This window comes from Armigeres subalbatus, unplaced genomic scaffold (assembly GCF_024139115.2).
Source record: "Armigeres subalbatus isolate Guangzhou_Male unplaced genomic scaffold, GZ_Asu_2 Contig149, whole genome shotgun sequence".
NCBI classification, from domain to species: Eukaryota; Metazoa; Arthropoda; class Insecta; order Diptera; family Culicidae; genus Armigeres; species Armigeres subalbatus.
In genome coordinates, this window is record NW_026942275.1 from 423,151 (window position 1) to 450,993 (window position 27,843).

The 27,843-nt window shown below is 38.7% G+C and overlaps 3 protein-coding genes across 3 annotated transcripts in view; 2 read left to right on the plus strand and 1 right to left on the minus strand.

Annotated features, from left to right (window-relative positions):
* Nucleotides 1-4,273, plus strand: part of LOC134202872 (probable cytochrome P450 304a1) — a 35,732-nt gene extending 31,459 nt beyond the window's left edge. The window contains exons 2-4 of the mRNA XM_062677860.1: nt 2,754-3,051; nt 3,110-3,393; nt 3,454-4,273. Of these exons, the coding sequence (XP_062533844.1) occupies nt 2,754-3,051; nt 3,110-3,393; nt 3,454-4,082 (1,211 nt within the window). The 3' untranslated portion in view covers nt 4,083-4,273. The remainder of the gene's footprint in view (nt 1-2,753; nt 3,052-3,109; nt 3,394-3,453) is intronic.
* Nucleotides 1-27,843, minus strand: part of LOC134202871 (uncharacterized) — a 156,539-nt gene that overhangs the window by 88,076 nt on the left and 40,620 nt on the right. The window contains exon 2 of the mRNA XM_062677851.1: nt 25,572-25,597. The gene's annotated coding sequence lies outside the window, so the exon portion shown is untranslated. The remainder of the gene's footprint in view (nt 1-25,571; nt 25,598-27,843) is intronic.
* On the plus strand, nt 19,728-26,701 carry LOC134202870 (probable cytochrome P450 304a1). Its single transcript, XM_062677849.1, has 3 exons — nt 19,728-20,421; nt 25,640-25,914; nt 25,973-26,701. The coding sequence occupies exons 1-3, from the start codon at nt 19,772-19,774 to the stop codon at nt 26,596-26,598; spliced, it is 1,551 nt and encodes a 516-aa protein (XP_062533833.1). The 5' UTR covers nt 19,728-19,771; the 3' UTR covers nt 26,599-26,701.

Here is a 27,843-nt window from a genome sequence, read left to right on the forward strand (position 1 = left end):
GACGTGACCGGCAGAAACGAAAGCAGCTTTATTGAATTGAAGAGTAGTGTAGGTATCAAAGAATACAAGAAAACAAATTTATGTGGTAGGAGAGAAAGTTAGACTCTAGTAGAGCAAGAAAGGTCGGTCCCGTTACCATTATGAAGAGCCGTCAAAGGTTTGTTCACATCCACATCGGATCCACCATCGTCGCTGAGTTTACTCGCATTTCCAATTTTTGATATGTTCGAATTTCATACATAAAGAATAAACTGCGCGTCACAAACTACAAAACAAATCATAAGATGATATCATTAAACACTATATATTACTGTATACTAAAGGTTGCAACAAACTTAATGTTCTTGTTTGGATTTGCTTAAATTCAAGCCAAATTAAATTGATGGTTTTTATAAAGAAACATTTCGTGAACGTAAATTGCGTTTTTGTATTAACGCTCATTTACTATCATCAGCGTGATTGAATTCACAATAAATATTAATCGGTTCTTCAGAAAACAGATTTATTATTGGAGCGATAATGCAATCATCACCACTCCGAGAGGGTGTGTCGTGACTTTTTGTTATTTTGTCACTTCAGTCTCGATTGAATAAACACACTTTTATCGTCAATTTGCGCTCTGCTCGGATACTTACCTACTTCGCGAATGTTTAGATCTATGCAGCGGATAGAAACACCAGAAGCTCTGTCCTAACTGTAATCGGATAATGCGATTTACCCACTGGAATAAACAAACAAGCTGCCTGACAGCATGGGTCCTCTTCCCTTTCCGGGCACACTTGAAGCCATCTCACGTGCTCGTTCACTTTCCTTGAGTGGTTGAGATAAAGCCGAAGGTGCCATAGATAGTGAAACCAGTGCACTATGGTCCAGGATTCAGATTTACGCGGAAAGATGCATTTTACGCCAAAACTATATTTTTTAGAAAAAACTGTTGTTCTACAAAATTGTTCGAAATAGTAAGGCCATCATTATGGTTTTACCAAAAAATAGGGTGTTTATCATATAAAAAAATTAGAAATTTTTTTATTTCAGATGTTATGTTCTACAATGTTGTAGCGTAGCTTATTCCAATCAATTTTACAAAAACTTTTCTGTAGCTCTTGTTGGTATTTGAGCAATTTTACCTAATTGGATTAGGTACCTCAAAAAACTGTATTTTGGATCTACTTTTGTTATTTCTCGAAGCATACTTTTTAGTTGCAACTTTGATTGAATATGTCAATATCTTCTTGATCAAAAGTTATAATCGTTTTCTATATATTTTTTATGAGTTGATATCTCCGGTTAGCAGAAAAAATATATTTACTAAGCATTTGAAAGAGTTAATATTCTTTATTATGTCAAAAATTGGGGATATGTTATTTTTTATCTCAAGTTTCATCAATTTTACTAAAATCATGTTTTTCAAATAAATTAATATAACTCGACAACGGAAGAAGATACAGACGATATTCTTATAGATTTTGAAAAGAAAAGTCTCAGAAGATGACAACGTGATGGAAAATAAAAAATCTACAGCTCAAACACTTTTTATAAATTTTATCATTATCATCGTATTGCAAGATTTACGAGAAAGATGTATTTCGGTCTGAATATTACTTTAAGAAACAAAATTATACAAAGTTGTTCTGGATATTTATTATAAAGTTACTGAAAATAGCCATTTTATAAAAATGTGAAATTTTATTTTTTATTTTATGGAAAATTGACATAAAATGTTCTACAAAATTGTGCGCAGCTTTTTCATCAACTTTTATATATAAACTTTTTATGTAGCTCTCAAGCTCACTTGTTTAGAGTAATTTTACTTACCAGGATTAGGGTGTCCCTAAAAAAAAGAATATTTATGATCTGCTCATTTCATTTTCATTTCTCACGTATGTCACCTTCTGAAAACTTTTGAGGCTTTTAAAAACGCGTGTTTTGCTATAAGAATATCTGTATCTTCTTCCGTTGTCGAGTTATATCAATTTATTTGAAAAACATGATTTAGTAAAATTGGTGAAACTTGAGATAAAAATAACATATCCTTAATTTTTTGACATAATAAAGAATATTAATTTCTCTTCAGATGCCGTGTGAATATATTTTTGGTCTGCCCTAACGGAGATATCAACTTATGAAAAAATGTAATTTCTGACAGACGATTCTTTTGATCGGAAAAGATATTGAGCGTATTTACCCATCAAAAGTTACATTTTATGAGCTCAAAAGTCACCTGAAGACGACTTTTTCGAGAAATGTAAAACGAAAAAGTAGATCGAAATACAGTTTTTTTGAGGTACTAAGAATATCGTAAATTGCTCTAAATCAGCCAACTTAAGAGCTACAGAAAGTTTTTTAGCAAAATTGATTGGAATAAGCATGATTTGTAGAACATTGTCATTATTCTTGAGAAATAAAAAAAAAATTTCTATTTTTTTATATGATCCACCCTATTTTTGACCATAATGAATATTAATTTTGTAGAACAAACAGTTCTTTCTAAAAATATAGTTTTTGTAAATGCATCTTTCCGCGTAAATCTGAATCCACCAAAAAAGTTTGATGGATTAACATTCAGCTTCTGGGGCGTTTTAAATCCTTGTTTGCTTCACATGAGTGGAACGAAATCGTCAATTGAATAGGTTTAGTTCCGTTTTTATAAAATGTACTTTAATGACTTTATTGAATCAAATTTCAAATAGAGTAGGAATTTCGTTTCCATAAAAGATTTTCATTAATTTCCATTTATTTTTTCAATTCTCCAGGAATCTTCTTCACGGACAGCGACAGCTGGCGCGAGCAGCGGCGATTCTTCCTGAAAACGCTGCACCACTTTGGCTTCGGACGGCGAAGTCCCGAGTCGGAAGCGGACATCCAAACAGGCCTGGAAGATGTGATCAGTCTTCTGCGCGATGGACCCAAATACGACCACGAGAAGGCCCTGGTGGACGAAGCGGGTTACGCTCTCTGCCCGACCGTATTCTTCGCAGTGTTTTCGAATGTTGTGCTGAGGATGATCGCCGGAGTCCGGCTAGGCCGGGAGGACCAAGCTATATTGTTTGAGTAAGTTCCGTGACGTCAGACAGATTTGTTTTTATTTTAAGATTTCAATTTATGGCAGAGTCGGTAAGAACTCAATCGCTTTCCATCGGAATGCGGACGACTACGGAATGGTGCTGAGTTACATCCCCTGGATCCGTCATTTGTTCCCCGAAGCATCCAAGTACGAAGTGCTGCGGAAGGCCAACCAGCAGGCTAATGCCGTTATTCTTAGTCTGGCACAAAAATGTGAGAATTCATACGATGAGAATGATATACGATGCCTAGTAGATGAGTATATAAAGGAGATGAGAGCTTCGCGCAGCAATGGAGCATCCACAGGAAAGGACGAATTCGGGTTTCAATGTGAGTTTTAATCGATCGCCCCCTTAAAAACAATAACTGATAAATTCGATCTATTTCCAGATGATCAATTGGTGATCGGTTGCGCCGATTTCCTCGTGCCACCCTTTTCGACAATTCCAGCCAAAATATGTCTGATTCTGGAACGTATCATCCAGTTCCCGGAGGTTCAAACTAAAATGTACCGCGAGTTGAACGAAGTTGTCGGCACTAACCGTCTCCCAACGCTGGATGATCGATCGGATCTACCGTACTGCGAGGCAGTTATCAGAGAGGGCCTTCGCATCGACACTCTGGTTCCGTCGGGCATCCCTCACGTAGCCGTGCACGATACACAGCTGAACGGTTATCAAATCCCCAAAGGAACAGTCATTGTCAACTCGCTTGATTTCGCCCACCATCAGTCGGAGCTTTTCCGCGAACCGGACTCATTCATGCCGGAGCGGTTTTTGAACCAGGAAGGCAAGCTAGCACTGAACCAGGACACCACACTTCCATTCGGTGCGGGAAAACGCGTCTGTGCCGGTGAACAGTTCGCTCGGAATGCACTCTTTCTGGCGGTGCCCTCGTTGGTGCAGAACTTTACCTTCAAGCTGGCCGGTGACCGCACCAGCCCGGACCTGGACGCCCGTCTCACCGGAGTTATACAATCCACCCCCGACTTTCGGCTTAAGTTCATCAGTCGCTGCTAGACGGTGGGAATATTCTGAACTGTTTTCTTGTAACTAACCCACGTCAAAGCACAAGTTCAGCACATCAACCAACGCAGTTATCGTAGAAGTAGTCACAACATTACCACACATCATTTCGTGTAATATTAGAATGTAACAATTGATATTTTACTGGAACCAAATAAAAATGATATTAAAATGGCCATAACAAATTTGATAGTTATGTTAAGTTTATGCATTAGTATCAAGAAATTTACAAAATTAGTCCGTAATAGTTGGCACTGGTCTCTTATCTCCAGATTCCTTGATTAGAATCTCGGTTGTGAGAACCTGAGTAATCCTAGTTATTGACATATCGATTAAAACGCAAAGCTTAAAAGCAAATCCGAGCAACATATGGTACGTTCTGCTAGGTTCAATAGCCGTAACTTAAATGCCACTGTGTGATCTTGACAGTTGACGCCTATCCTGCTTTAACCAGTTTGTATTTCTCTTGAAGTGCGTACAACTACGGTAATTCTATTGTCAATGGATTAAGTTGTGTTTTTGTTTCAGACACCGGGGAAAAGCTTAGTTAACCGTACTACGAAGGCAATTCCGCTATCTAACTCGTCATAAGTGTAAACAGCAAGCAATCTCACGAGACGCAGCGGGAAGTACATCCGACACTTGATTAAATTTATCAGGTCCTTGCATACGAGGATAATCATACAGCGCTGCTGGCTGCATATTTTACTAATGTAGCCCACTATGACTGTTTAGAATAAGCTCCAGCTGAACAGTGTGTCACTTAGGATATGCAATGTATTTAGGGAGAAGGGCATACCAGGCAAAGCGCAAAGGACTGACTAGTACAAATTTAAAAAGTTATAATTTCTTACTTTTGTGGGCGCATGTTTTGACGCATGTGCTGTGTAGTGTGGGTTCGATTCCCGCTCTGGTAAAAACAAAATTTCCGTAAAGTTGAAAATTTTTAACTGGTCCATTGGGTGTTATGTAAATGTCTTGTCTGTTGTCTAATGCTAGATGTTAAGCGTTCAGTCTGTGCGACCTCTGGTCGGAAACGGTCATTCTGTCCGTTTTTCTTCTACCTTCTACTTTTTTCGTTATTCCTTCTTTTTTGATTTTCCCTTCTTTCTTGCTTCTTCCTTATTATTTATTATTTCTATTTTCATCCTTTTTACTTTACCTCCCTTCGGTTTTTCTTTCTTAATTCTTCTTTTCCTTACTTGTCTTCCTTCATCCTTCTTTATTCATTCTTTCTCCTTTTACTTTTTCATCTTTCTTCTCTTTTCTTCTTTTTTCTTAATTCTTCCTTTTTTCGTCTTCTTTCTTTCTTCTTATTTTTTTCCTAATTATTACTATTTTTTTATTTCTTTATACACCATTTTCAATCTTTCTTCTTTCACTTTTTCCTACTTCATTCTTCCTTTTTCCTTCATCTTTCTTCCTTATACATTTTTATTTAACCGTCTCACCGGTCTAGAGCTGTGCGCTGCCGCGCCGCGGCTGCCGACGATTTTTAAGCGCCGAAACCACCGGTGAAATAATTTGGTCTATGTCTCCCTCAATTTGTTAGAAGAAAAATTTCGATCAAACCCTTATAAGATTGAAAACAAACCTGTACATCATACCTCTTTTTTCATCAGTTATCAAAATAAATTTCTGTTTTAAATGTGATACATTATTATGGCAATCCAAATGCCCCAATTGGATTTTTTATTTGGAACAAGAAACCACTACGTGCACTAGTTGAACTTTTGTGATGGATATGTTATCGCCTAGTGTTTCAGGTCTGTCATGAATTCCCTGGAACTTAGGTTTCCACACAGCCACGCGTAAGCTAATACATTTCGGCCTTTTGGCATGGTACCCGGCCTTTCGGTATGGTATGGTATACTAAAATAGTTAAATATTATCAGATCTTGATTAGATAGCAAATTGAGATATAAACATGATTGTTACAAGAGATAAAAGATCAGATGACAATACAATATTTTGCACCAACATCAAGGAAATCAAGTTATGCTATTTGTATCAAGTGATCAATATCTTGTGCTATTGGCTTGTTCTTATTCATACCATATCTTGATTGGTAAAATGATATTTCGGTGTAAATTTTAGATATAACTGCCTGTTTTTGATCTCTTCGGAAGGAACGATGACGAAGAAAACGGTGGCGCGTATTACGAAGGACATTACGTTTGTGTCGCAGTTCAGTATTCCATCATGGTTGAGTATTTGACCGGAGTGGACGTGTTCGACGGAGAGGCGTGTGTCTGCTTACCGTACTGAATATTACATTGTAGAAAGCGGTAACAACTATGTTAACATTGGTGCTCTAGAAAATATCCTGCCTGATATATATTTTTTTTAAAGAAATTTGATTTTATTACTGGTGGCAGATATTTTGATGTAATGTGCCATCAGACGGTGCGATACAGTAATCATCATAGAATTCCTGGCAATGACGAAACCATCATTCAACCATTTCACATAAAAGAGCTAGAAATATTAGCGAACACCTTTTCACATAACTAGTACCAAACCTGAAAATCCTCCTGGTGCCGTTTTTAAGAAACTTTTTCTGCAAAATTTCTTCACTTGGAATTCTGGAAAATTCTTTTCTAGAAACCCCGCGATCAGCGATTCTTTCACAGAAATTCTGAGGGACTATCACACTTAATTTTTTTTACCGGGATCTCAGCGAAATGTTGAACTTTTTCCGAGAATCGCACAGCCGTGCCCCAGTAAACATGTTTTTTGCCGAGATTTCTGTCAAAATTGCTGATAATCAGCAAATATTTTGCCGAAAATCAGCTAACAAACGCTATTTTTGCCGGAATATCAGTTTTTTATTTTGCTGGCGCACGGCTGTGCGGATTTTTGCCGAGCTGTAGCAATAAAAACTGAGTGTGTACACTTCTCAAGAATTTTGAGAAATTACTCCTTTGAGAATTTTGGAAATTTCTTTTTAGGGGAAATGCCGGCTTTGGCAGGTTTTGTTCAATTATTGTCAGGGGGTTTTCTATAACTCGCTTCTGCCTTATAAGCAGGAGGTCGTGGGTTCAATTCCAGGTTCGTCCCTTTTCTACTTTGTATTATATCTTAATTCTTTCTGTGTTTCACGTCCTACCAAAACGATTCCTTCTGTTATAACCTTCCATATTAACAGTTCCAAAAACCTCCAGTGACACCTATGAGAGATTGTAGAGTTCTCTGCATCTTTCCTAAGTAGGTGTCCAACTATCCATCCTTCCCTTTCATCAGCATTCGCAAGGATGTGACCAGGAGAGATCTCGACTATTGGAGCTTGCATTGCATTTTAAGTTCCCGATATATGGGTTTCTATTTAGTGGGAAATATTTATTTAAAGTTACAGTCAAACCTCCATGAGTCGATGTTCTATGACTCGATATCGACTCATGGAAGCAAATTATGCCATAGTAAAACATATTTTTTTGGTTGCTGTGATGATTCCTTCAAACAGCTTTCCAAGAATTTTCTATTCCACATCTCGATATTTCCATGAGTCGATGGTCCCTTCAATATCGACTCATGGAGCTTTTACTTTGAATCGAAGAACTTCTGTCAAGCTTCCATTTGAAGAGAAAGTGGAGAGTATCGGCTTTGTGGAATTTAGGATTCACCCTCAACCAGTTGGAAGTCAGTAAAGGAAGGTCCCACTGATTGAAAACGAAGGAGGTAAGCCGGCTACCCAACATTTGGTCCTTCGAACCGTATAGTTTCCCAATAATCCGGCTCGAAGGACCATTATATTGAATTACCGGACCCTCTTCAACATAGAGAGAGATAATTAGAGTGCGCTGCCATAAACGTAATTAATTTCAAGGCTCAAGCAAACCCAGTCGTCTGGATTCTTGACTGCACAATTCATAACACAGCTCAAACATTTTATTACAAATACATCATTGCTTAAAAAATTTATACTGACGGAATTCAACTGGGACACGCGTCCCACTAAACTGAATATTTTCCCTCAAATTGGTTTGTTTACGCCAAATATGTTCTTAAAAATGATTTTTCGCCCATTTTTCTAAATCCTGGAGGAAATTTCGAAAAAAATCCTTGGGAAATCTAGACATTTTTTAAAGAAATTCCATTTGGCATTTCAATGTAAATTCCTTCAAAAAATCATTCAGGGATTCATCCGGAAGTTCCTTAAGGAATTCTTTTAGAAACTCCTTCGGGAATTCCTTTAGCAATTCTCTCAGAACTTCCTTTAAGAATACTTTTTGAAAATCCACTCAAGTTCTCCTTCGGAAAATCCTCCAATAATTCATTTATAAATTCCTCTAAAAATACTTTCGGTGGCTCCTCGAGGGGCACATTTTCCAGGAAGGTAGAAAAGTCCTTGTAAGTTTTTCCAGAAATTTCTTCGACAGATTCTAAGGGAAATTCTCTGAAATTTGTTAAGACTTTTGAATGTCAAACATTATTTTACAAAACTTTGGAAATTCTTTTTGTAATAAGTTCGGATATTCAACCTGGGGTACATGTACCCCTGGGGGTACCTCGGACAAACATGCGAAATGGTGGACGTATTACAATCGAAACTCATTGATAATGTTTTGATAATTGTGTATTTTTTATTTCAAAAATTTATATTGTTCATAATATGCAATGCGATCAATAAATCCCAATTAAATCCAGCATTCCACAATCAGCACAATGTATGAAGGGCTGCGGATTAAAAGATCAAACGAACAAAACGTCGAATGAACAAAATGTTTTTTTTTGTTCACAAAAGCTCGTTTTCATCGTTTGAAGAGGCCTCCTTTCAAGAGGCTCGTAAGCCTCCTTGGAACTTCAGAAGCTTTCTTTCAAGTGGTTAGGTTGCCTCCTTCCAAGATGCTAAAAAGCCTCCTTCCAAAAGGCTCTGAAGCCTATTTCCAAGAGGCTCGGAAGGATCCTTTCAAAAGGCTCGGAAACCTCCTCGGAAGTCTCTTTCAAGAGGCTCAAAAGCCTCCTTCCAAGACGCTCGGAAACCTCCTTTCAAGAAGCTCAAAAGTCTTTTTTTTTTCTCGAGGCTCAAAAGCCTCCTTTCAAGAGGCTCGGAAACCTCCTTTCAAGATCCTTCCAAGAAGCTCGGAAGTCTCCGTTCAAGAGGCTCAGAAGCCTTTTTCCAAGAGGCTCGGAAGACTCCTTTCGAGAGGCTCACACACTTAACTCATTTTACCGAATTCGGTAATTTTTACCGAAATCTCAACAGCAGAACTGTTCGGTAATTTATTTTACAGATTTTTTGAAATTTTTTCCATTGTTCAACTGTCAAAATGACCGAAAATCAGTTGAATTATTTACCGAACAGTTCTGCTGTTGAGATTTCGGTAAAATTTTACCGGATTCGGCGATTTATTTCAAGTGTGCAGATGCCTCCTTTCAAGAGGCTCGGAAGGCTCCTTTCGAGAGGCTCGGAGGTCTCTTGTCAAGAGGTTCGGAAGCCTGCTTTAAAATGGTAAGGTTGTCTCCTTTCAAGAAGCTCGTAAGCCTCCTTTTAAAAGGCTCGAAAGTCTTCTTTCAAGAGGCTTGGAAGCCTTCTTTCAAGATGCTCAGAAACCTCATTTCAAGAGGCTCAGAAGCTTCATTTCAAGGGGCTCGAATACTTTTTTTTCAAGAGGCTCTGAAGCTTTCAAGTGGTTAGGTTGCTTCGTTTCAAGAAGCTCGTAAGCCTCCTTTAAAGAGGCTCTCAGGCCTGCTTTCAAGAGGCTTGGAAGTCTACTTTCAAGTGATTTGGAAGCCTCCTTTCAAAATGCTCCGAAGCCTCACTTCAAGAAGCTCGGAATTCTTCTTTCAAGAGGCTTGGAAGCATACTATCGAGAGGCTCAGAAGCGTTCTTTCAAGATGCAAAGAAAGCCTCCTTTTAAGTGACTCGGAAGCCTATCTACAAGAGGTTCAGAAGCCTTTAATCAAGAGGCGCGGAAATCAGACCGCATCGTGCTTTCGTGCTGTGCGGTTCTTTCTCTCTTTGCGGAAGGAAGTTTTTAATACTACCCGAAGCTATTTTAATTTCAACGGTGCTTTTTAGCGCTATTTGTACCCACTGATCCCGTTACGATCTTTGCAAGGACCCGTGCCTTCGTTTTACGTTGGACCCGTTTGCGGAAGTAAAATTCCGACAAGCGGTGGTAATCCTGCAGGGACACCGTTCTGGGAAAAAACCTCTTAGAAGGTCACGTCTCCACGATCAGCCATGAGCATTAATAAAAACAAGAGGAAGGGGGAGTCTCTGAATTCTCCACTTCCTTCAAAGAAACAAGGTTTCAAGACCGTCCTGCCAAAGCGCGGAAAAAATAGAAGGAAGCTGGAGAATTTAGATATTCCTTCTAACTCTAATATCGGAAATAATTCTTCTCCAATCGAACTGAGCAATCAGTTCGATTTGATTAATGATGAAATTGAGCAAATCGAATATACCTCTAGCCCAGGTGATTCGATTCATGCGAAAAAGCAAAGGTTTCCGCCAATTGTGGTATCTGTTGCCGAGTTTTCTGGCTTCCGGAATGAGATTTTGAGTAACCTTCAGGGGATCAAGGTTTCATTTCAGATTGCTAGGAAGGGTGACTGCCGCGTTTTGCCGGGATCCTTTGACGATCGCAAACGTCTTCTTCAGTATTTAACTGAGAAGCGCCATAAATTCTTCACATACGACGACAAAACTGAGCGATTGTTCAAAGTCGTCTTGAAAGGTCTCCCCAGTGATGATAAATCACTGGATGAGATTAAAATTGAAATTTCTCAATTACTTGGATTTTCACCAGTCCAAGTAATTAAGATGAAAAAGAAATCCCACTCTGGTACTTCCCAGGGGGCATTTCTCAAGAATTTTATTTAGTTCATTTTAACAAAAGTGAACTAAATAATATGAAAAGTTGGAAAAGGCCTGTATTATGTCCCATGTCCGTGTTACATGGGAACATTTCCGCAGGCCTGGGGAAATTCAAAACCCCACCCAGTGCCGTAAGTGCCAAAAGTGGGGTCATGGAACCAAACATTGTCACATGGATGCTAAATGCATGATTTGTGGAGGAACCTCTCACGCCAAGGACGCATGTCCTGTGAGGAAGATTCCAATAAATTTAAGTGCGCAAATTGTGGGGCAATCATAAATCCAATTTCTGGGAATGCCCTTCACGCAAAAGTTTTGAATTCCCGTGCAAAATTGATGACGGGAAATTCCAATCGGATCCCAGATTCGATGGGTAGAAATTTTTCAAACGCTCAAATTTCGAAACCAGTTACCGGTCGAGCAATTCATACCCACAACAATTCACAAACAAATTTTGCCGCTCGTCAACGGGTAGCAAGCACTTCAGTAAATTCCAATTTTTCCAATGTACCTACGTATGCAAACATCGCAGCTGGTAGACAAAATTTCTCTTCTCAAAATGAGGTTTATACCCATGTCCCAACGGAAAATAATGGTCATGTTGCCGATTCAGGTAGCATGACTGCTTCCGACTTTGATTTTTTAACTGAACAATTGCATCACATGATTGATGCAATGTTCAAAGCAAATACCATACCAGAAGCTGTTCAGGTTGGTATAAAGTACACACAAAAAATGTTATCGAACTCCGTTTTAATGGATCCAAATAATTGTGTGAAAGTTCTAAATTGGAATGCCCGCTCTCTAAAGGGTAAGGAAGATGAATTATTCAACTTCCTAACAGTTCATAAAGTGCATATTGCCATTATAACTGAAACCTATTTAAAAACAGGACTCTCCATTAAACGAGATCCAAATTATTTCATCTACAGAAATGATCGTCTTGACAGCGCCTGTGGTGGGGTCGCCATTGTCATTAATAGACGTATCAAACATAAATTATTTTCTTCGTTTGAAACCAAAGTTTTTGAAACCTTGGGAGTTTCTGTTGAAACAAATTTTGGTCAATTTTCCTTCATTGCAGCCTATTTGCCTTTTCAATGCAATGGGCAGCAAAAGAATTTGTTGCAAGCTGATCTTCAAATTCTGACTCGCAACAAATCAAAGTTCTTCGTAATTGGTGACTTCAATGCCAAACACCGTTCATGGAATAATGCTCAAAGCAATTCCAACGGCAACATTTTATTTGAAGATTGTTCTGCGGGATATTATACTATTCAATATCCCAATGGCCCAACTTGTTTTTCATCCATTCGAAATCCTTCGACAATTGATTTGGTTTTAACGGATTCAAGTCAGCTGTGTGGCCAATTGGTAACTCATGCTGACTTTGACTCTGATCACCTTCCTGTGACATTTGAAATCTCACAAGAAGCCATTTATAATCCAATCAGCTCTACTTTCAATTATCATAGGGCTGATTGGGATTTATATAAAACGTATATCGATAGGAATTTTGATGTTGATATTCCTCACGATACCAAAAGTGATATTGATAATGCTCTCGTATCTTTGACAAATTTAATTGTCGAAGCCAGAGGCATTGCAATTCCTAAATCTGAAATTAAATTCAACTCCATTATTATTGACGACGATCTTCAGCTATTGATCCGTCTTAAAAATGTGAGGCGAAGACAATACCAAAGAACTCGCGATCCCGCGTTGAAAGTTATTTGGCGAGATTTGCAAAATGAAATTAAAACCCAGATTAATCCACCTAGCGGTGATGGCGCCTTTCTCGCGCATAAAGGTAATAAATGTAGCTTTTACGCTTACACCTCGATGATGTACAAGAAAGGCAAAACAGTTAAACCGTCTAATGTTATGATAGAAAATTTACACTAGTAGACGACAGATGGCGCTGCCAAAAGTTTCTCGAATTTCCTATGTTCGAATTTTGACTTTCGGACAAATTCATAGTACTATGAAACTGAACGAAGAGCATACTTACGCCTAAATGCGTGCAACACGAGCATCTTTATAGTACGATGAAACTCTTAATGGGAGCAAGCCACGGATAAACTTTCAAAATATTCATAGATGCAAGGCATTTTTCATAACACATTATGGTTCTATGTGACTATGTCTCATCACTATTTTAATATTTTCTATTTTTTGCAATTTGCAATTATTATGAAATTCAATAGTGATCAACAACGTTTTAGTCTCTGTCGGATGCAACTTGTTGCAAGAAAATCGGTTAAGAGTTTCTATGTGAAAATTTGGCTAATGTTTTTTATGGCATTTTGTGCACACACACACGCACACACATACACACACACACGCACACACGGACAGACAGACATTTTTTCAGCTTGTCTGTCTCAGCTATCAAAAGTTCGAATTTCGGAGTGAAATGATAGCCTTTCGGTACAACTTAGTTGTACGAGAAAGGCAAAAACGTTTCGCTATTCTGAGAAATACCAACTTTGAGAATAATGTCTCGAAGTTGGATCCCAGTTCGAAACCCTTTTGGAAATTAACGAAAATTCTTAAAAAACCTCAAAAGCCAATTCCAGCGCTTAAAGAGGGAAATAAAATGTTTATTAACAAATGGCGAAAAGGCGCAAAAACTTGCTCAGCAATTCAAGAGTGCCTATAATTTTAGTCTAGGTTTCACTAGTCCTATTGAGGACCAGGTCACACGAAGGTTCGAAGACATTCTGAATCAAGAGAATGTGTTTGACCCTTCGTTGGGAACTAATTTGAATGATTGAGATCTATTATTAGAAAATTTAAAAATATGAAAGCCCCGGGTGATGATGGTATTTTCTACATACTTATCAAAAATCTTCCTGAAAGCTCTTTATCCTTTTGGTTAATTTATTTAACAAATGTTTTCAATTGGCATACTTCCCAGATAAATGGAAAAACGCCAAAGTTGTTCCAATTTTGAAGCCGGCCAAAATCCATCTGAGGCTTCTAGTTATCGCCCAATCAGTTTGCTTTCTTCAATAAGCAAACTGTTTGAAAAAGATTATTTTAAATAGAATGATGGTTCATATTAATGACAATTCTATTTTTGCTGATGAGCAATTTGGTTTTCGCCATGGGCATTCAACCACTCATCAGTTATTAAGAGTTACGAACTTAATTCGGCTCAACAAATCTGAAGGTTATTCGACTGGAGTTGCTCTTCTTGATATAGAGAAAGCATTTGACAGTGTTTGGCATGAAGGTTTGATTGTAAAATTGATGAATTTTAATTTTCCTCTGTACATTATTAAACTGATCCAAAATTATTTATCAGATCGCTCACTGCAGGTAAACTATCAGAATTCTAAATCTGATAGATTACCTGTAAGGGCTGGTGTCCCAAGGCAGCATACTGGGGCCCATTTTGTATAACATTTTTACTTCTGACTTACCTGATTTACCACCAGGGTGTCAAAAATCTTTGTTTGCAGATGACACAGGTCTCTCAGCCAAAGGGCGTAGCCTTCGTGTCATTTGTAGTAGATTGCAAAAAGTTTGGATATTTTCTCCACTTACTTGCAAAAATGGAAAATTTCCCCGAATGCTTCCAAAACTCAGCTTATAATTTTCCCACATAAGCCGAGAGCTTCTTATTTGAAACCTTCTAGCAGACATATTGTCACTATGAATGGGGTTCCAATTAATTGGTCTAGCGAAGCAAAATATTTAGGACTTCTGCTAGATCAAAAATTAACTTTTAAAAATCACATTGAAGGCCTTCAAGCCAAATGTAACAAATATATTAAGTGTCTATATCCACTTATAAACAGAAAATCAAAACTTTGTCTTAAGAACAAACTTTTGATTTACAAACAAATTTTTAGACCTGCCATGTTGTATGCTGTGCCAATATGGACTAGTTGCTGCAATACCAGATAAAATGAACTTCAGAGGATTAAAAAAAATTGAAAATGATTCTAAAGTAGCCTATGAATGAACTGCATAGAATTTCTAATATTGAGACATTGCAACAAATGTCCAATAAAATATTTTAGACAAAAATCGTTGCAATCTTCTATTGCAACGATTAACTCCTTGTAATTCTAAGTATAAATTAGGTTATGTTAAGTTTAAAACATTGTAATTCCTACATGGTTCAATTCAACCAGAGGAAAAATCCTAACTGCCAGTGGCAAGTTAAATGTATTAATAATAACTAAAAATATAACATAGCAAATAAGGATGATAGTGTTAAGAAAACACGGAACACCTAGTTTAAGAGATGAATGCATGTATTAGATAATTAGCAAATAAAAATAGTTAAAAAAAAAAAAAGAGGCGCGGAAACCTACTTTGAAGGGATTCAAAAGCGGAAAGGAGCTTCCCTTCAAAAACCTCAGATTTTTTTTTCAAGAGGATTGGAAGCCTACTTTTGAGAGGGAGTATCTCAATTAATGCAAAAGTTCGAAGGGGCACCTCTCGAGAAAAAGGTTGATAACCGTTGGCCTAGAGCTTCGTCCTAGAATTTTCTGGAGGAAATTCCAAATGATAAATTTCTGAATAAATGGAATTTATCGTGTAGCGATTTCCATAAAAAATAAATAAAATAATTTCTGAATTAATTCCTGTTAAAATTTCTGAAAATAATACTAAAGGAATTTTTGGAGGAATTCCCTTAATAATCCTTAAAAGAAATTCTGAGCAAATTTCCGGAAGAATCCTTTACGGAACTTACTAAGGTTGTCCTATAGAAATTTCCGAAGGAATTTGTGGAAAGTTAGTGAAATTCGAAAGCAACTCCTTTAGGAGGTTCCGAAGAAGTTTTTTGCGAAGGAATTTCCAATGTTTTGGTTGACTTACCGAATTGATTCCTGTAGGTTTTTTCAATATAATTGTTTAAAGTATTTACAGATAGGGGAACGGTTCGGCACTTCATCCCATAGCTCCTATTTCCATCCCATCAAAAACAAAGCAATAAAAAAGGAATTTGGTTTGTGATTTTTTTTCCACCAGTGAGCACACGTGTTAGCAAAAAGAAGCGACGAGATTGGTGCTGTATTTCTTTGTTTTGCGATGAGATGAATATATGTTCAGTGAGATGGAAAGCGGAACAGTTCCCCTAAATGTCTAGAAGACTTTCCAAAGAATTTTTGGATAAATTTATGAAATTACACCAGGATGATTAATTCAGGGTCTGTCTCATTTGGAGAATTAAACTTAAAAGTGACATTTCAATAATTATCGAATAACCATGCTCGCAGAGCAAGATTACTTTTGACAGATATCGAATCATTTACCATCGATGTCTTATTGGAATTGCCATTCTTTTAACCGGGTAATTTTCTAATTTTTGAATTTAATTCTCCGAAGAATATCTGGAGGAACTCCTGGTTTAAATATATGTTTTGTTATACTTCTGTAATGGATTAGTTCTGACCTTGTAGTTCTTACTGCTGACGCCAAATTATGAATGAACTAATTACGTCAAATATGTTGGTGAACCAACATTTGAAATGTTTTGAAAAGTAAGAAGTCCAACTGATTCTCCAACCGAATTTTAACTGATTCTAGGTTGAAATTTTCAACAAAGTTCAATAAATAAAATGTGAAAACGGTAGTAACAGCATTGGGAACAGTTACTGTCAAAAATATGTATAAAACTGTCATTACGGCGAGTGTGGAATTGTGTGAATAGATTATTAGGCCTTGTATCTATTTCTTTTTGATTTTTATTTAAAATTACAATACTTTATATCGGGTCAAGGAAGTAGAAAGCAAAGTGGGAATAGACTAATTCTCGTTTAACTTTTCAAAAGGACCTAAGTAACAGAAAATCAACAAAAAAAATATGAAAGCTTTTGATTGCAGTACTCAAATTAATTCATGAAAAAAATTTACTTAGGTCCTTTTGAAAAGTTAAGCGAGAATTCTTCAGATGGATAAAAGTGATTATGCAGTAGACTGGCCTGGGAAACAAAAAGTCCCAGGATTGTGTCTTTTGGTGAGAAAAACTTGATAAAGGACGAAATTATTGGGACACCGAAAATGTCATGCCAATTTTCTTATAATGTTTAGAATCAAACCAAAATTTTAGGGTAGTTTCATACATATATTTACTTCAAAATCAAAATAAAAGTTAATCGATGGAGCCTTGAGTGTAAAAATTAAATCTTTTTAGCCAAATCACGGCTTGAGACGTTGGGATTTGCTTTAATCATCCGCTTCACTTTTCCCTCCGTCTTTTTGTTCTTATGGTTCTCCGGTTTTCTTCCAGCTCCTTTACCGTGGTCCAACGTCAACCGCTTCTGGAACCGCTTCAACACTCTGGAGACGGTTGAATGGTGAATGTTCACCATTTTCCCCAACTGCCGGTGCGACAGGTCAGGAAATTCCAGGTGTTTGGAAAGAATTTGTTCTCTCGACTCGCGTTGGTTCACCTCCATTTTCGTTGAATCAAAAAACACGACTTCGAGTTGTAAGCATGTAAATCATGCAAACAATACACATCAATGTAAACAGCATGCATGTAAACGACAGCGACAGCATGTAAACAATACAAATCAATGAGAAAGTGTGCAAAATTTGGTTGATTTTTACCCAATGGTAGAAAAGTTATGCCCTATTGAATGTGTCGCAATAATTTCGTGTACGCCCTTTAGTAGTTGTTGAGGGATGCGAGAACTATATCTTCCGTAGATATTTACTTAAACTGCACAAAACCATGTATTTTTCAACCTGATAATCAATTACCCGAGGCTCTGAACAAGCATATGTAAAAATTCATAAAAATAATCGTATCAGACTTAAAGTTCACAAAGATTTCTATGATTCCTTTTTTTTGCTCTGCTCAACATTATAATTGTTCCCGAAAAACGCTAAAACAGTAATTACCCGTTCCTATTATATTTATATAATTTGTTGCATTCGTCGTATTATTCAAATTCTGCGTGCTAATTTTCTTCTCTAAATTCATATCCTACAAAATACGTAATCAATTTTCTTATAATTGTGATATATTTTAGATCATTCAAAGTTATCGCATTGATTACATTTTAGCTATGAAGTGTCTTATTTTACTGCCAATAATTTTTACGCAAAATTGCAAGCATTGGATTTTCATTTCATGATTCATATTTTCATCCTGATAAGACAAAATTTGTTGATAAAAATTATATGATAATTTAAATAAGAAAAATATGAAGAAGCGAGCAAAGGCGCTAAAATCTAGGCTACTTATCCAGGGCAAGGCTAATACCTTCGCCCCATCCGAGGAAAATCATCAGTCAGGATAGTGGATTGATATAAATTTCTTGTCAAGGTCACTCCCAACCTCTTTACACCAATTAGCTTATAAGTTGATGTCATATCATCATTTCTTTCCCTTCCCTAGTAACGGAGAAGATGGGCGTTGTCAACAAAGGTAGCTTTCATGCTTTATCATTTGGACCCCAATCGAATTGCCATTGAATCCTAAATGGAAATCCATAAGCAATTGGGGTTAGAATGTAAAAGAATATACAAGACAGCTATCAGTATGCAATCTACAAAATACTTCATTATAACGCAATGCAACTTGGCGTAATAACCCAAAGTAAACAAGCTGTCTTGTGGCACAATTTTAGTTAGAGCTTCAATATATGAATAAATACCCTATATGCTAAACAAAGATGAACAACAATTAACAATATTGATTATCCGTTTTGGCTTCAATTACAGTTTGCTATATAACGGTTAATCAATCATTCAATCATCACCTCTAAACCAGTTTGCCGTTTGAGGAAACAGCCCTTGACGCTTGTTCGAACCAGCTGCGTAGTTAATAAGGCGACAATATCGCGAGAAAATAGCTTAACTCGTATTTCGTAATCCTTACGACTCTTATTTTTGTTGATGTCTTTATCTACAGGGGGCATTGCTGAGAGTTATTATCTTTAATTATTCGATCCAATTATATTAAACACTAACGGCTCCAATAACAGCATATTTTGCACGAAAAACAAACACTCAACGGAATAGGATCGCGATTCATCGTGCCTTGCATAGCACCGTTGGGCTGCAGATGGGATAATAAACTTTGACCTGAGTTTTGTTCGCGCCATCAATGTAAGTGCGTCATGAAAACTCGTCGGTGATCCTATATTCACGACGCTCACGAGGTCAATTTCGAGAAACGAATCTATAGGATTGTTGCTTCTTGGAACAAATTTGCTTTCCAAGGTAGAAGCAAAAAACATTGTGTTATGATTGTACTATTATAATATCGGACTTCCTCCAATAACACCAATACGGATCCTGTACAATATGACAAACTTACACGTGCTTCTAACGGTGCAATATAGATGGTTACAAATTAAATCGCGCGAACCCAACAACTACGCATACTATAACTGGCATTAATTTCTTAATAACTTATAGGGAATCTGCTCAGTTTTCATCGCACAAGTCTTGATAACAAAAATGAAAAACCAGCGGATCTGCGTTTGTCACAAAACGATTAAGAACTATCCCAACTAATTCCACCACTTGAATGCAGCAGACACGTGTTTTGACCTCAAAAGTAGGGCCAACGTCTCATACTTGTTCCTTTGTTTTCGATAGGATGAACAGTTGAGAAAACACGTTGAAAACCTCTATATCTAAACCTAACTGCGCTGACGCCCATGCATGGAGTTGATCCATGCAAGTGAATAGACTGCAACACACGTTGCATCTTATCAGGCCCCTTGAATTTGTTTGGGTAGTTCAGTTCACCGGCATTAGGGTGGCTGGACACCCTTCCGCAAACCTATAAGTTAACTAATTGAGCAACGGTGGCCGCAGTTCAGTCACCGCCGTGCTTCAGAAGTGATTCCCATTTTTTTTCGCGTGCAGCGAGTTCACCGTTATGTTAACGCCCACTATTTTGATATGGTTGCTAACGATCGGTTTGGTTGCTTACCGATGTCACAGGTCCCTCTTCGATCGACCGAAAAATTTCCCCAGCGGACCGCCAAAACTTCCGTTTCTCGGAGGTTACGCGATAATGTTGTTACTCAACTACCGTCACCTGCACAAGGCAGCCAACCAGCTGTGCTCATACTACAAAACGAAACTATTGGGGATATATCTGGCCGACTTTCCGGCGGTTATTGTAAACGATCACGCTCTCGTAAAGGAAGTGCAGAACCGAGTGGAGTTCGATGGCCGTCCGGATCTGTTCCTGGCGCGGTTGCGTGAGAAAAATTTCAAGCTTCGAGGCATCTTTTTCACGCAAGGCTCCGACTGGAAGGAACAAAGGAGATTCATTTTTCGTCATCTGCGGGACTACGGTTTCGGACGAAGATTCGACGAACTGGAAGCGGAAACCAATTCGGAAATTCTCACGTTGATTGAGATGCTTCGGTATGGGCCAAAGTATGCGCACGAGGCGGAGTTTATGACCAAGGACGGTTATGTGATGTGCCCGAATGTGTTCTTTGCGTGTTTTGCCAATGCCTTTCTGCACGTGCTGTCTGGGGAGAGGATCAACCGTGAGGAGGCTGCAGTGTTGATCGAGTAAGTGTGAGATAAGTTTTATTACACCCCTGTTGATAAGAGTTATACGTGCACAGATATGGGAATTGTGAATGAAGGGGAATATGCAGTGTGGAATTATGAATGAAAGTGACCATGAAGAACAAAACCCAAATTTATCCCCAGTGGTCATGATGCCTTTCTCGATAAATCGTTTGTTTTCGCCGTAGTAACATACATACCAAAATCATCTACCTACTTTATGGATTTTACAAAAGCTTAATAGCAAATCATGCACGCTAGGTGTTTATAAGTCAAATACTATAACTAGGCTAATGATTTCCGTCGTGGTTTTGCAGAGCAATATTTCAATGTTTGAATGAAAAACTATTTTAATATTTTCATGTTATTGGAATGAGCTTTCATTCTGAAAGTCAGCAGTGATTAATGACGTTTTCTGCCGCGTCTAATGCAACTAATTAAGAGAAAATCGGTTTAGAATTAGGGTTACTGCTCCTGGATTTAATTTCATAGCTCTTGTGCCCTTTGTATATAAAACTATGGATCTCCGGAACTTCTATCAAATGCTTGTAGAGTGCAATGCTAGCCTTTCAGTCCAACTTAGCTGAACAAGAAACGCGGAAATAATAGGGAGTCGAAGATGATACCCATTGAAACTTTCTCGTCCCTTGTAATCCGTGTGGTTATTACCGACATGCATTCCATACATTGTGCTGCATACCCAAGTAACAATTTCCATGCTTCTTGGATTTATCTAATTCTTATTGCGGACTTATGACAGCACTCACCAAGCAAACTGCTCAGTTTTATTGGAGCTCTTATTGCGATCAATAAACCTCTCATAAATCTGTTGAAAAAAGGTTCAAACGTCAAATACCTATTGACCAAAAACCCGTGGAGGTCCCCCTCGCTCCGGAATTACAAAAGATGCCTCGGAGTCCTTGTCGCTCCGGAATAACAAAACTCGTCGAAGTCCTTCTCGCTCCGGAATTACAAAAGATGCATCGTCTCGCTCCGGAATAACAAAAGTTGGCTCGGAGTCCGTCTCGCTCCGGAATAGCAAAAGATTCCTAGAAGTCCATTTCGCTCCGGAATTACCGACTGCGCCATTGTCGTGATCCGCCGGTCGATCGCTGTTCCGCAGAAGAATCACCTGAAGCGTCATCACTGAAGCGTCATCAGTTTTTAACATTAGTCGAACGAATGAAAATCCAATTTTCAATGCTCGAATAAAGCTTCAATTGTTGGTCATAATGTGGGCAAACTTAGGACTTTAGCAAATTTCTTAGGGATTCTTCTGGAAATTCCTTTAAAAATTATTTTTGCGATACTTTTGTGCTTATTTCCAAAGTTGTAATGGATTTGACGCGCCCTTCCTCAAAGAGCCATCATTCGAAGAGCTAAAATAGGATTGCTAATCTATGTATTAGTCTGTTGGATTACACTGTTACGGGTCCGCTACTTTCGTGTTTTGCTTCTCATACAGCAATGCATTGAAAGCAGAATGGTAATTAAATCCGACTGTTCTATTGGCTGGAGCCGTATGTGGAGAAAGACCTAATCCAGGATGGTGGATAACTACTTTTTTTTCCAGGTGCAACCGATTATTTTTTTACCCGGGGAAGAGTTCCGTGTAAAAAAAGTTTTCAGTTCAAAATTTGAGAATCCGCGTAAAAAAAGTTGTATGATTTCACGACGAGTCATGGAAAATGGAGCAACTTTGCAAACATTTTGTATGTAAAAAAAATCCGTATAGAAACAGAATGGGATGTATTCCATAAAACATTTCATTCCCTCGGAAGTTCATCTAGTAATTCCTTCGGAATTTCCTCCGCCATTTCCTTCCAAAATTCTAGGACGATTTCCGAACGAATTCCTAGAGCAATTTTCCAAAGGAACTCCTAAAGAAATAACCAACATTCTTAAATTTCTTAAAGAATTTCTTTGGACATTCCTCCAAGAATTCCTTCAGAAAATCCTCCAGAAATTACTACGAAGATAAATCCAGAAATTCCTCAAGGCTCTAAGAATTCCTTCAGGACTTCCTCCAGGACTTCCTTCGGAAATTTTATAGTAAACTAATAATTTTCTTTAGGAATTGTAGGAATAAGTACAAGGAGAAGTGAAAGAAATGTTCAATTAGGTGGGTTACGTGCCCCATGGTGCTCCAGCTTAAGAAGCCAAGTTACCACTTTTGCATTCACATATCGCGAGGCTAACAAAATTATACTCATTGCCCAGGGAAGTTGAAAAAAATCCTACCAGACTTATTTGCCCCATCTACAGGAAAGGCAACAAGCTGGAGTATAAGAACTTTCGAGCGATCACCATTCTTAATGCCGCCTACAAAGTGATATCCCAGATCATCTTCCGTTGTCTGTCACCAATAGTGAATGAGCCTGCCACTTGGACAAATAGTACGTTAGGTCGTCTAGCCAAACTCCATTTTGCCAAAATGAACGTTTGTCCGAAACGGTGATTAGGCCAAAAACTAGTTGGCCAAAAAATGTGATTTAGCCGAAAGTGATACAAATTTAATTTAGTCGAAAAAGTCAATTAGTCAACCGTTTGATGCTCGTTTGACCAAACACGTCATTTTTCGGAAGAAGTCATTTGGCCAAAAATGTCATTTGGTCGAACAGGTCATAAGGCCGACTATGTCGTTTGGCTGAATGGGCTATTTGACCGAAATAATTGTTTGGTAAAAAATCGGTTAGTCCGAAATAATCGTTTGGCAGAAAACGCCAATCAAACGAAAGTATCATAAGGCCGAAAATGTCGTTTGGCCGGACGGGCCATATGTCATTAAGCCTCATTAAGCCTGCAATGCCGAAAATGTCATTTGAGCGGACATATTATATGGCCGAATGGATCATCTTTTGCTGAGCGGATCGTATGACCAAAAATGTCGTTTGGCGGGACAATATTAAGTGTGCGAAGTGATTAATGATAAAAATAAGAAAGTAAGAAATAAGAAGATAGATGTGAAAAATAAGAAGTGAGACCAATCTCTTCTCATTTCTTACTTACCACCTCAAAAAGTACAATTGTTACTTCTTATTCTTATTTCTTACTCTTATTTTTCACTTCTCATTTCTCACATTTCACCGAGAGTTGCGAGAGTTCGGCTGGTACATGGTGCTGGGAATTTGGTTTCATCAGTACCCGCTAAGCTGCGGAGGACGACGGAGGTCTTTCGTAGCTTAGTAGGGAAAGCACCTGTCTAGCGTACTGGGGTCGTGGGTGTGAGGGTGAGATATATTAGGAGTTGGGCAATCCACTTTTAGAGTGCAAATATCGTATAACGGTTTGGTTGCCAACACTAACTAGTAAATAGCAGGCCACGACTTTGTATCTTTCCTCGTGGGACAACGAACGGAATCGCACGCGATTAGACAGCCCACCCCGATAGCTCGTACGGCAGAACTAGGCTGCACAGTGGGATCAAAGCCCACCGAAGGGGCGGTTACCCTCCAATACCTTTTCGAACTAAATCACATGTTGTACCTACATATGCATAATCGAGTTTCAGACATAGTAATTAAATTCCACTCCGGGTGGCTTAATACCAGGCATCTTCGCAATCTTTTTCTCTTTTCTAGGCAATCTCTTCGCTTGTGTGGTCGGGTCGGGATCTGACGACCAACTGGCACAACCTCACACAACCCTACTTAAGCGCCGTTGCTGATGAAGCAAGTGTGTAGGAGCCGGACAATACCAAATTGTACTTGGTTGGCATGTGTACAAAAATACATATGAGAGAGTTAGTTCTGAAAATGTATTGCGAGAGTTCGGCTGGTACCTGGTGCTGGGAATTTGGTTTCATCAAACTCGCTAAGCTGCGGAGGACGACGGAGGTCCTTTGTAGCCTAATGGGGAAAGCACCTGTCTAGCGTACTGGGGTCGTGGGATCAATCCTCCGAGTAATCCGGCTTCGTACAGACCTATATGTCTGATGGACACACTCGGGAAGCTCCTGGAGAGGATTATCCTGAATAGGCTTGCGAAATGTACGGAGGGCGAGCGCGGACTGTCGAAGATGCAGTTTGGGTTCCGCAAAGGAGTATCGATGGTGGATGCTATTCGGACAGTACTCGAGAGCGCTGAGAAGGCGTCCAAACAGAAGCGAAGAGGAGATCGATATTGCGCAGTGGTAACAATAGACGTAAAAAATGCGTTCAATAGTGCCAGCTTCGAAGCCATCGCATCAGCGCTGCATAGAATGCGGGTTACCTGTGCCATATCCTGAAGAGCTACTTTCAGAGCAGAATGTTGGTGTACGACACTAACGAAGGGCGTAAGTCGATGCGGGTTACAGCGGGCGTTCCTCAAGGCTCCATTCTCGGTCCAACTCTTTAGAACGGGCAAAGGGATTTGCTTCCGTAGTCAGGCCATGCAGAAGTTAAAGAGACCCACACATTGGATACGTTTGCGTTGGGTTTGACAGTTTTCGCATGGGAAATGTGTCAAACGCAACGCAAGTGTATGCTACGTGTGGGGCTAATACATTGATGTTCAGAAACGAGGTTGAAACTTCGTCTGTAATCCGAATACTCATTACCTTTTATTGTATCGAACTTCTGCTTTGAAATCATTCAAATTTTAAAATTTTGAATTTGTCAAATTTGAGAATTTGTCTTTCATATATGATATATATATAGATATATAGATGATTCGTTTATTAGATAACTTAACGTTTGTCATTTATCTTTGGTATGTCGCAACGAAACAAAAAGACGCCTTTTAACAAGGCCAATCTGTAACTTTTATATGGTCGAGGTTCTACCAAACCGCATCAAGCGGCTTTTTGGCTGACTTGTGATATTTTGATCGTAAAAGAAAAACGGAAATCATCTCACATCTATTCATGAATACATTTCAAGACAAAATTTTCAAAACGACTTATCTGCTTTTGTAAACAAAGATTCAAACGACGATTTGAAGAATCTGATAGCTCTTCCACGCAAGCTTGGGCAAAAAAATCGGTCATTTTATAATGGCGCTTGGTGTGATTTGGCAGATTGGCCATATGTAAAAATGGCCATATGTAAAAATTATAATGCAAAAAAAGAAACCATGGACGAACAAGGATTGATATCAATCCATCAACAATGTCATTGGAAATAAATGCCATAACAAATGAGGAATCTTGTAACATTTTATCCACTTACCTAATCCAATATCAATGCTTTGCGACCTGTAAGAAACAAAAATAAATAATGATTACTTTCATTTCAAGAACCGGCAAGTTCGCCTTAACTTTCCAAAGAACCACCGACGACTATGGAACGATCAACAGCCTTCGTCCCTGGGTGCGACACATTTTCCCCAACCTAACCAAATATCGAACAATCCGCGAGGCAAGCCTGGGAGTGAACCGCTTCATCGAATCTGTCATTCAGAAGCGCCTGGAAACGCACGAAGAGGGACACGAACGCTGCTTCCTGGATGTGTACTTCAACGAAATGAAGAAAACAATACCACGGGATGAGGACGATCGCTTCACCTTTCAACGTATGTTCGGTAAAACATTTTTTTAACCTTTTGTTAACATTATTTTCAAACCCCACAGACGATCAACTCGTGCTAGGAATAGTGGATTTCTTCTTCCCAGCCATTTCCGGTGCAACGGTACAAATTGCGCTGCTACTGGAGCGACTTCTCTGGCATCCAGAGGTGGTCCAGAAAATGCAAGCCGAAATCGATGACGTCGTGGGTAGTGGGCGGCTACCGTCGCTGGACGATCGCATCAATCTGCCCTACACGGAAGCTACCCTGCGGGAAGGAATGCGAATTGACACTCTCGTTCCGTCGGGAATAGCTCACATGGCCACGCGAGACACGACCCTGAGCGGGTACGACATTCCGAAGGATACCGTTTTGCTGCTGGGACTGGACTATATCCACATGCAAAAGGACGTGTGGGGTGATCCGGAGAGTTTCCGGCCGGAACGGTTCCTTGATCAACGGGGAAAATTATCGCTGGCCAAGGACGTATCGGTACCATTCGGTGCCGGGAAGCGACTCTGTGCGGGGGAAACATTCGCTCGGAATACGATGTTTTTGATAGTGTCGGCGTTGGTGCAGAACTTCAATATCAAACAGCGACCAGGGGAAAAGCTACCGGACTTGGGGAAACGACTGACCGGGGTAATCATATCGCCACCAGATTATTGGATCAGATTTGAACCAAGATGAAACACAGTGATGTTGCCCCTAAAACTCGTATTCAATTGTTGCTATAATTTAAGCCTTATTTCGAAAGTGTGCAGTAAAATAGAAAATTACCTTATTATTATTTATCAACGAAGACGATAAGAGTGTATTATTGAATCTGTTGATGACACTCCAATTTCAAACATCATTACTTGAGCACGTGGATTAGTTAGATAGCATTAGAACTTGTCGAGTAATAGGCGAGAAACAGCTCAATTGAAACTTTGATGCACAATTCAAATAAACGGCAAACCGCAGCAAAACCGAGTAGATAGATAGGGTATTTGTTACTATAGTACTTTATAACTTCTAGTAGTATAAATGAAGATTTGATGTCTACATAGTATTTACATTAGCCTATTATTTTCTAGGGCACTTCTTTAGTTTTAGAGTTTATGTAGGAAGACGTTTTTTCTTTACAATTTACGGCTTTTGGAAAGAGAATTCGTTTTCAATTTCAACATAAACTCTAATGGGGATAAAATGCAATCATTGATTGGCATTATCGGTGGTATCAACACATGAACAAATACCCCTTACAACTCGCAGACAGGTTTTCAATTATAACAATAACGAGAACTGAAAAGACTTGTTTGGGTAATAATAAATTGCACAATTAGCATACTACAATCAACAGCACGCCACCCCCCACTGCAGCCTGGAGTGGTTCGATATACAGATTACACACGCTCATCTAGACAGTGAGTGCCACGGGGTGTATGGCTGATTGCATGCTTTAGAGTAAATAAACGTTCCCCGTAGACAGTATTTTTGCAAGTGTCTAATTCTATCAATTGATTTTGTTTTGCATTGATAAGCACTTTGTTGAGCTGCATAGCTATAAATTATGCCAATAACAGTCAGCACATAGGTCACCAAGCTGTTGATCCCGACCCCCAGGGGAGTCGTGGGCTGATCATTGATGGGTCGATTCATATTGTAGTCCCTATTTTGTTCCAAAAATCTATAATAGCTTTTAGATTTGGATCTAAGTAATAAACGATTGACTGAAGAACAACAAAAAAAATAAAAAATTAAAATATGAACACACATTGCCGCCTCGCAGCTTAGTGTTCATTCAGCACTTCCACAGTTATTAACCACGAGGTTTCTAAGTCAAGGTACCATTTCTGCATTTGTATATCATGAGGCTAACACGATTATACTTTTATGCCCAGGAAAGTCGAGACGATTTCCAATCCGAAAATCGAAACAAAATAAACTTGT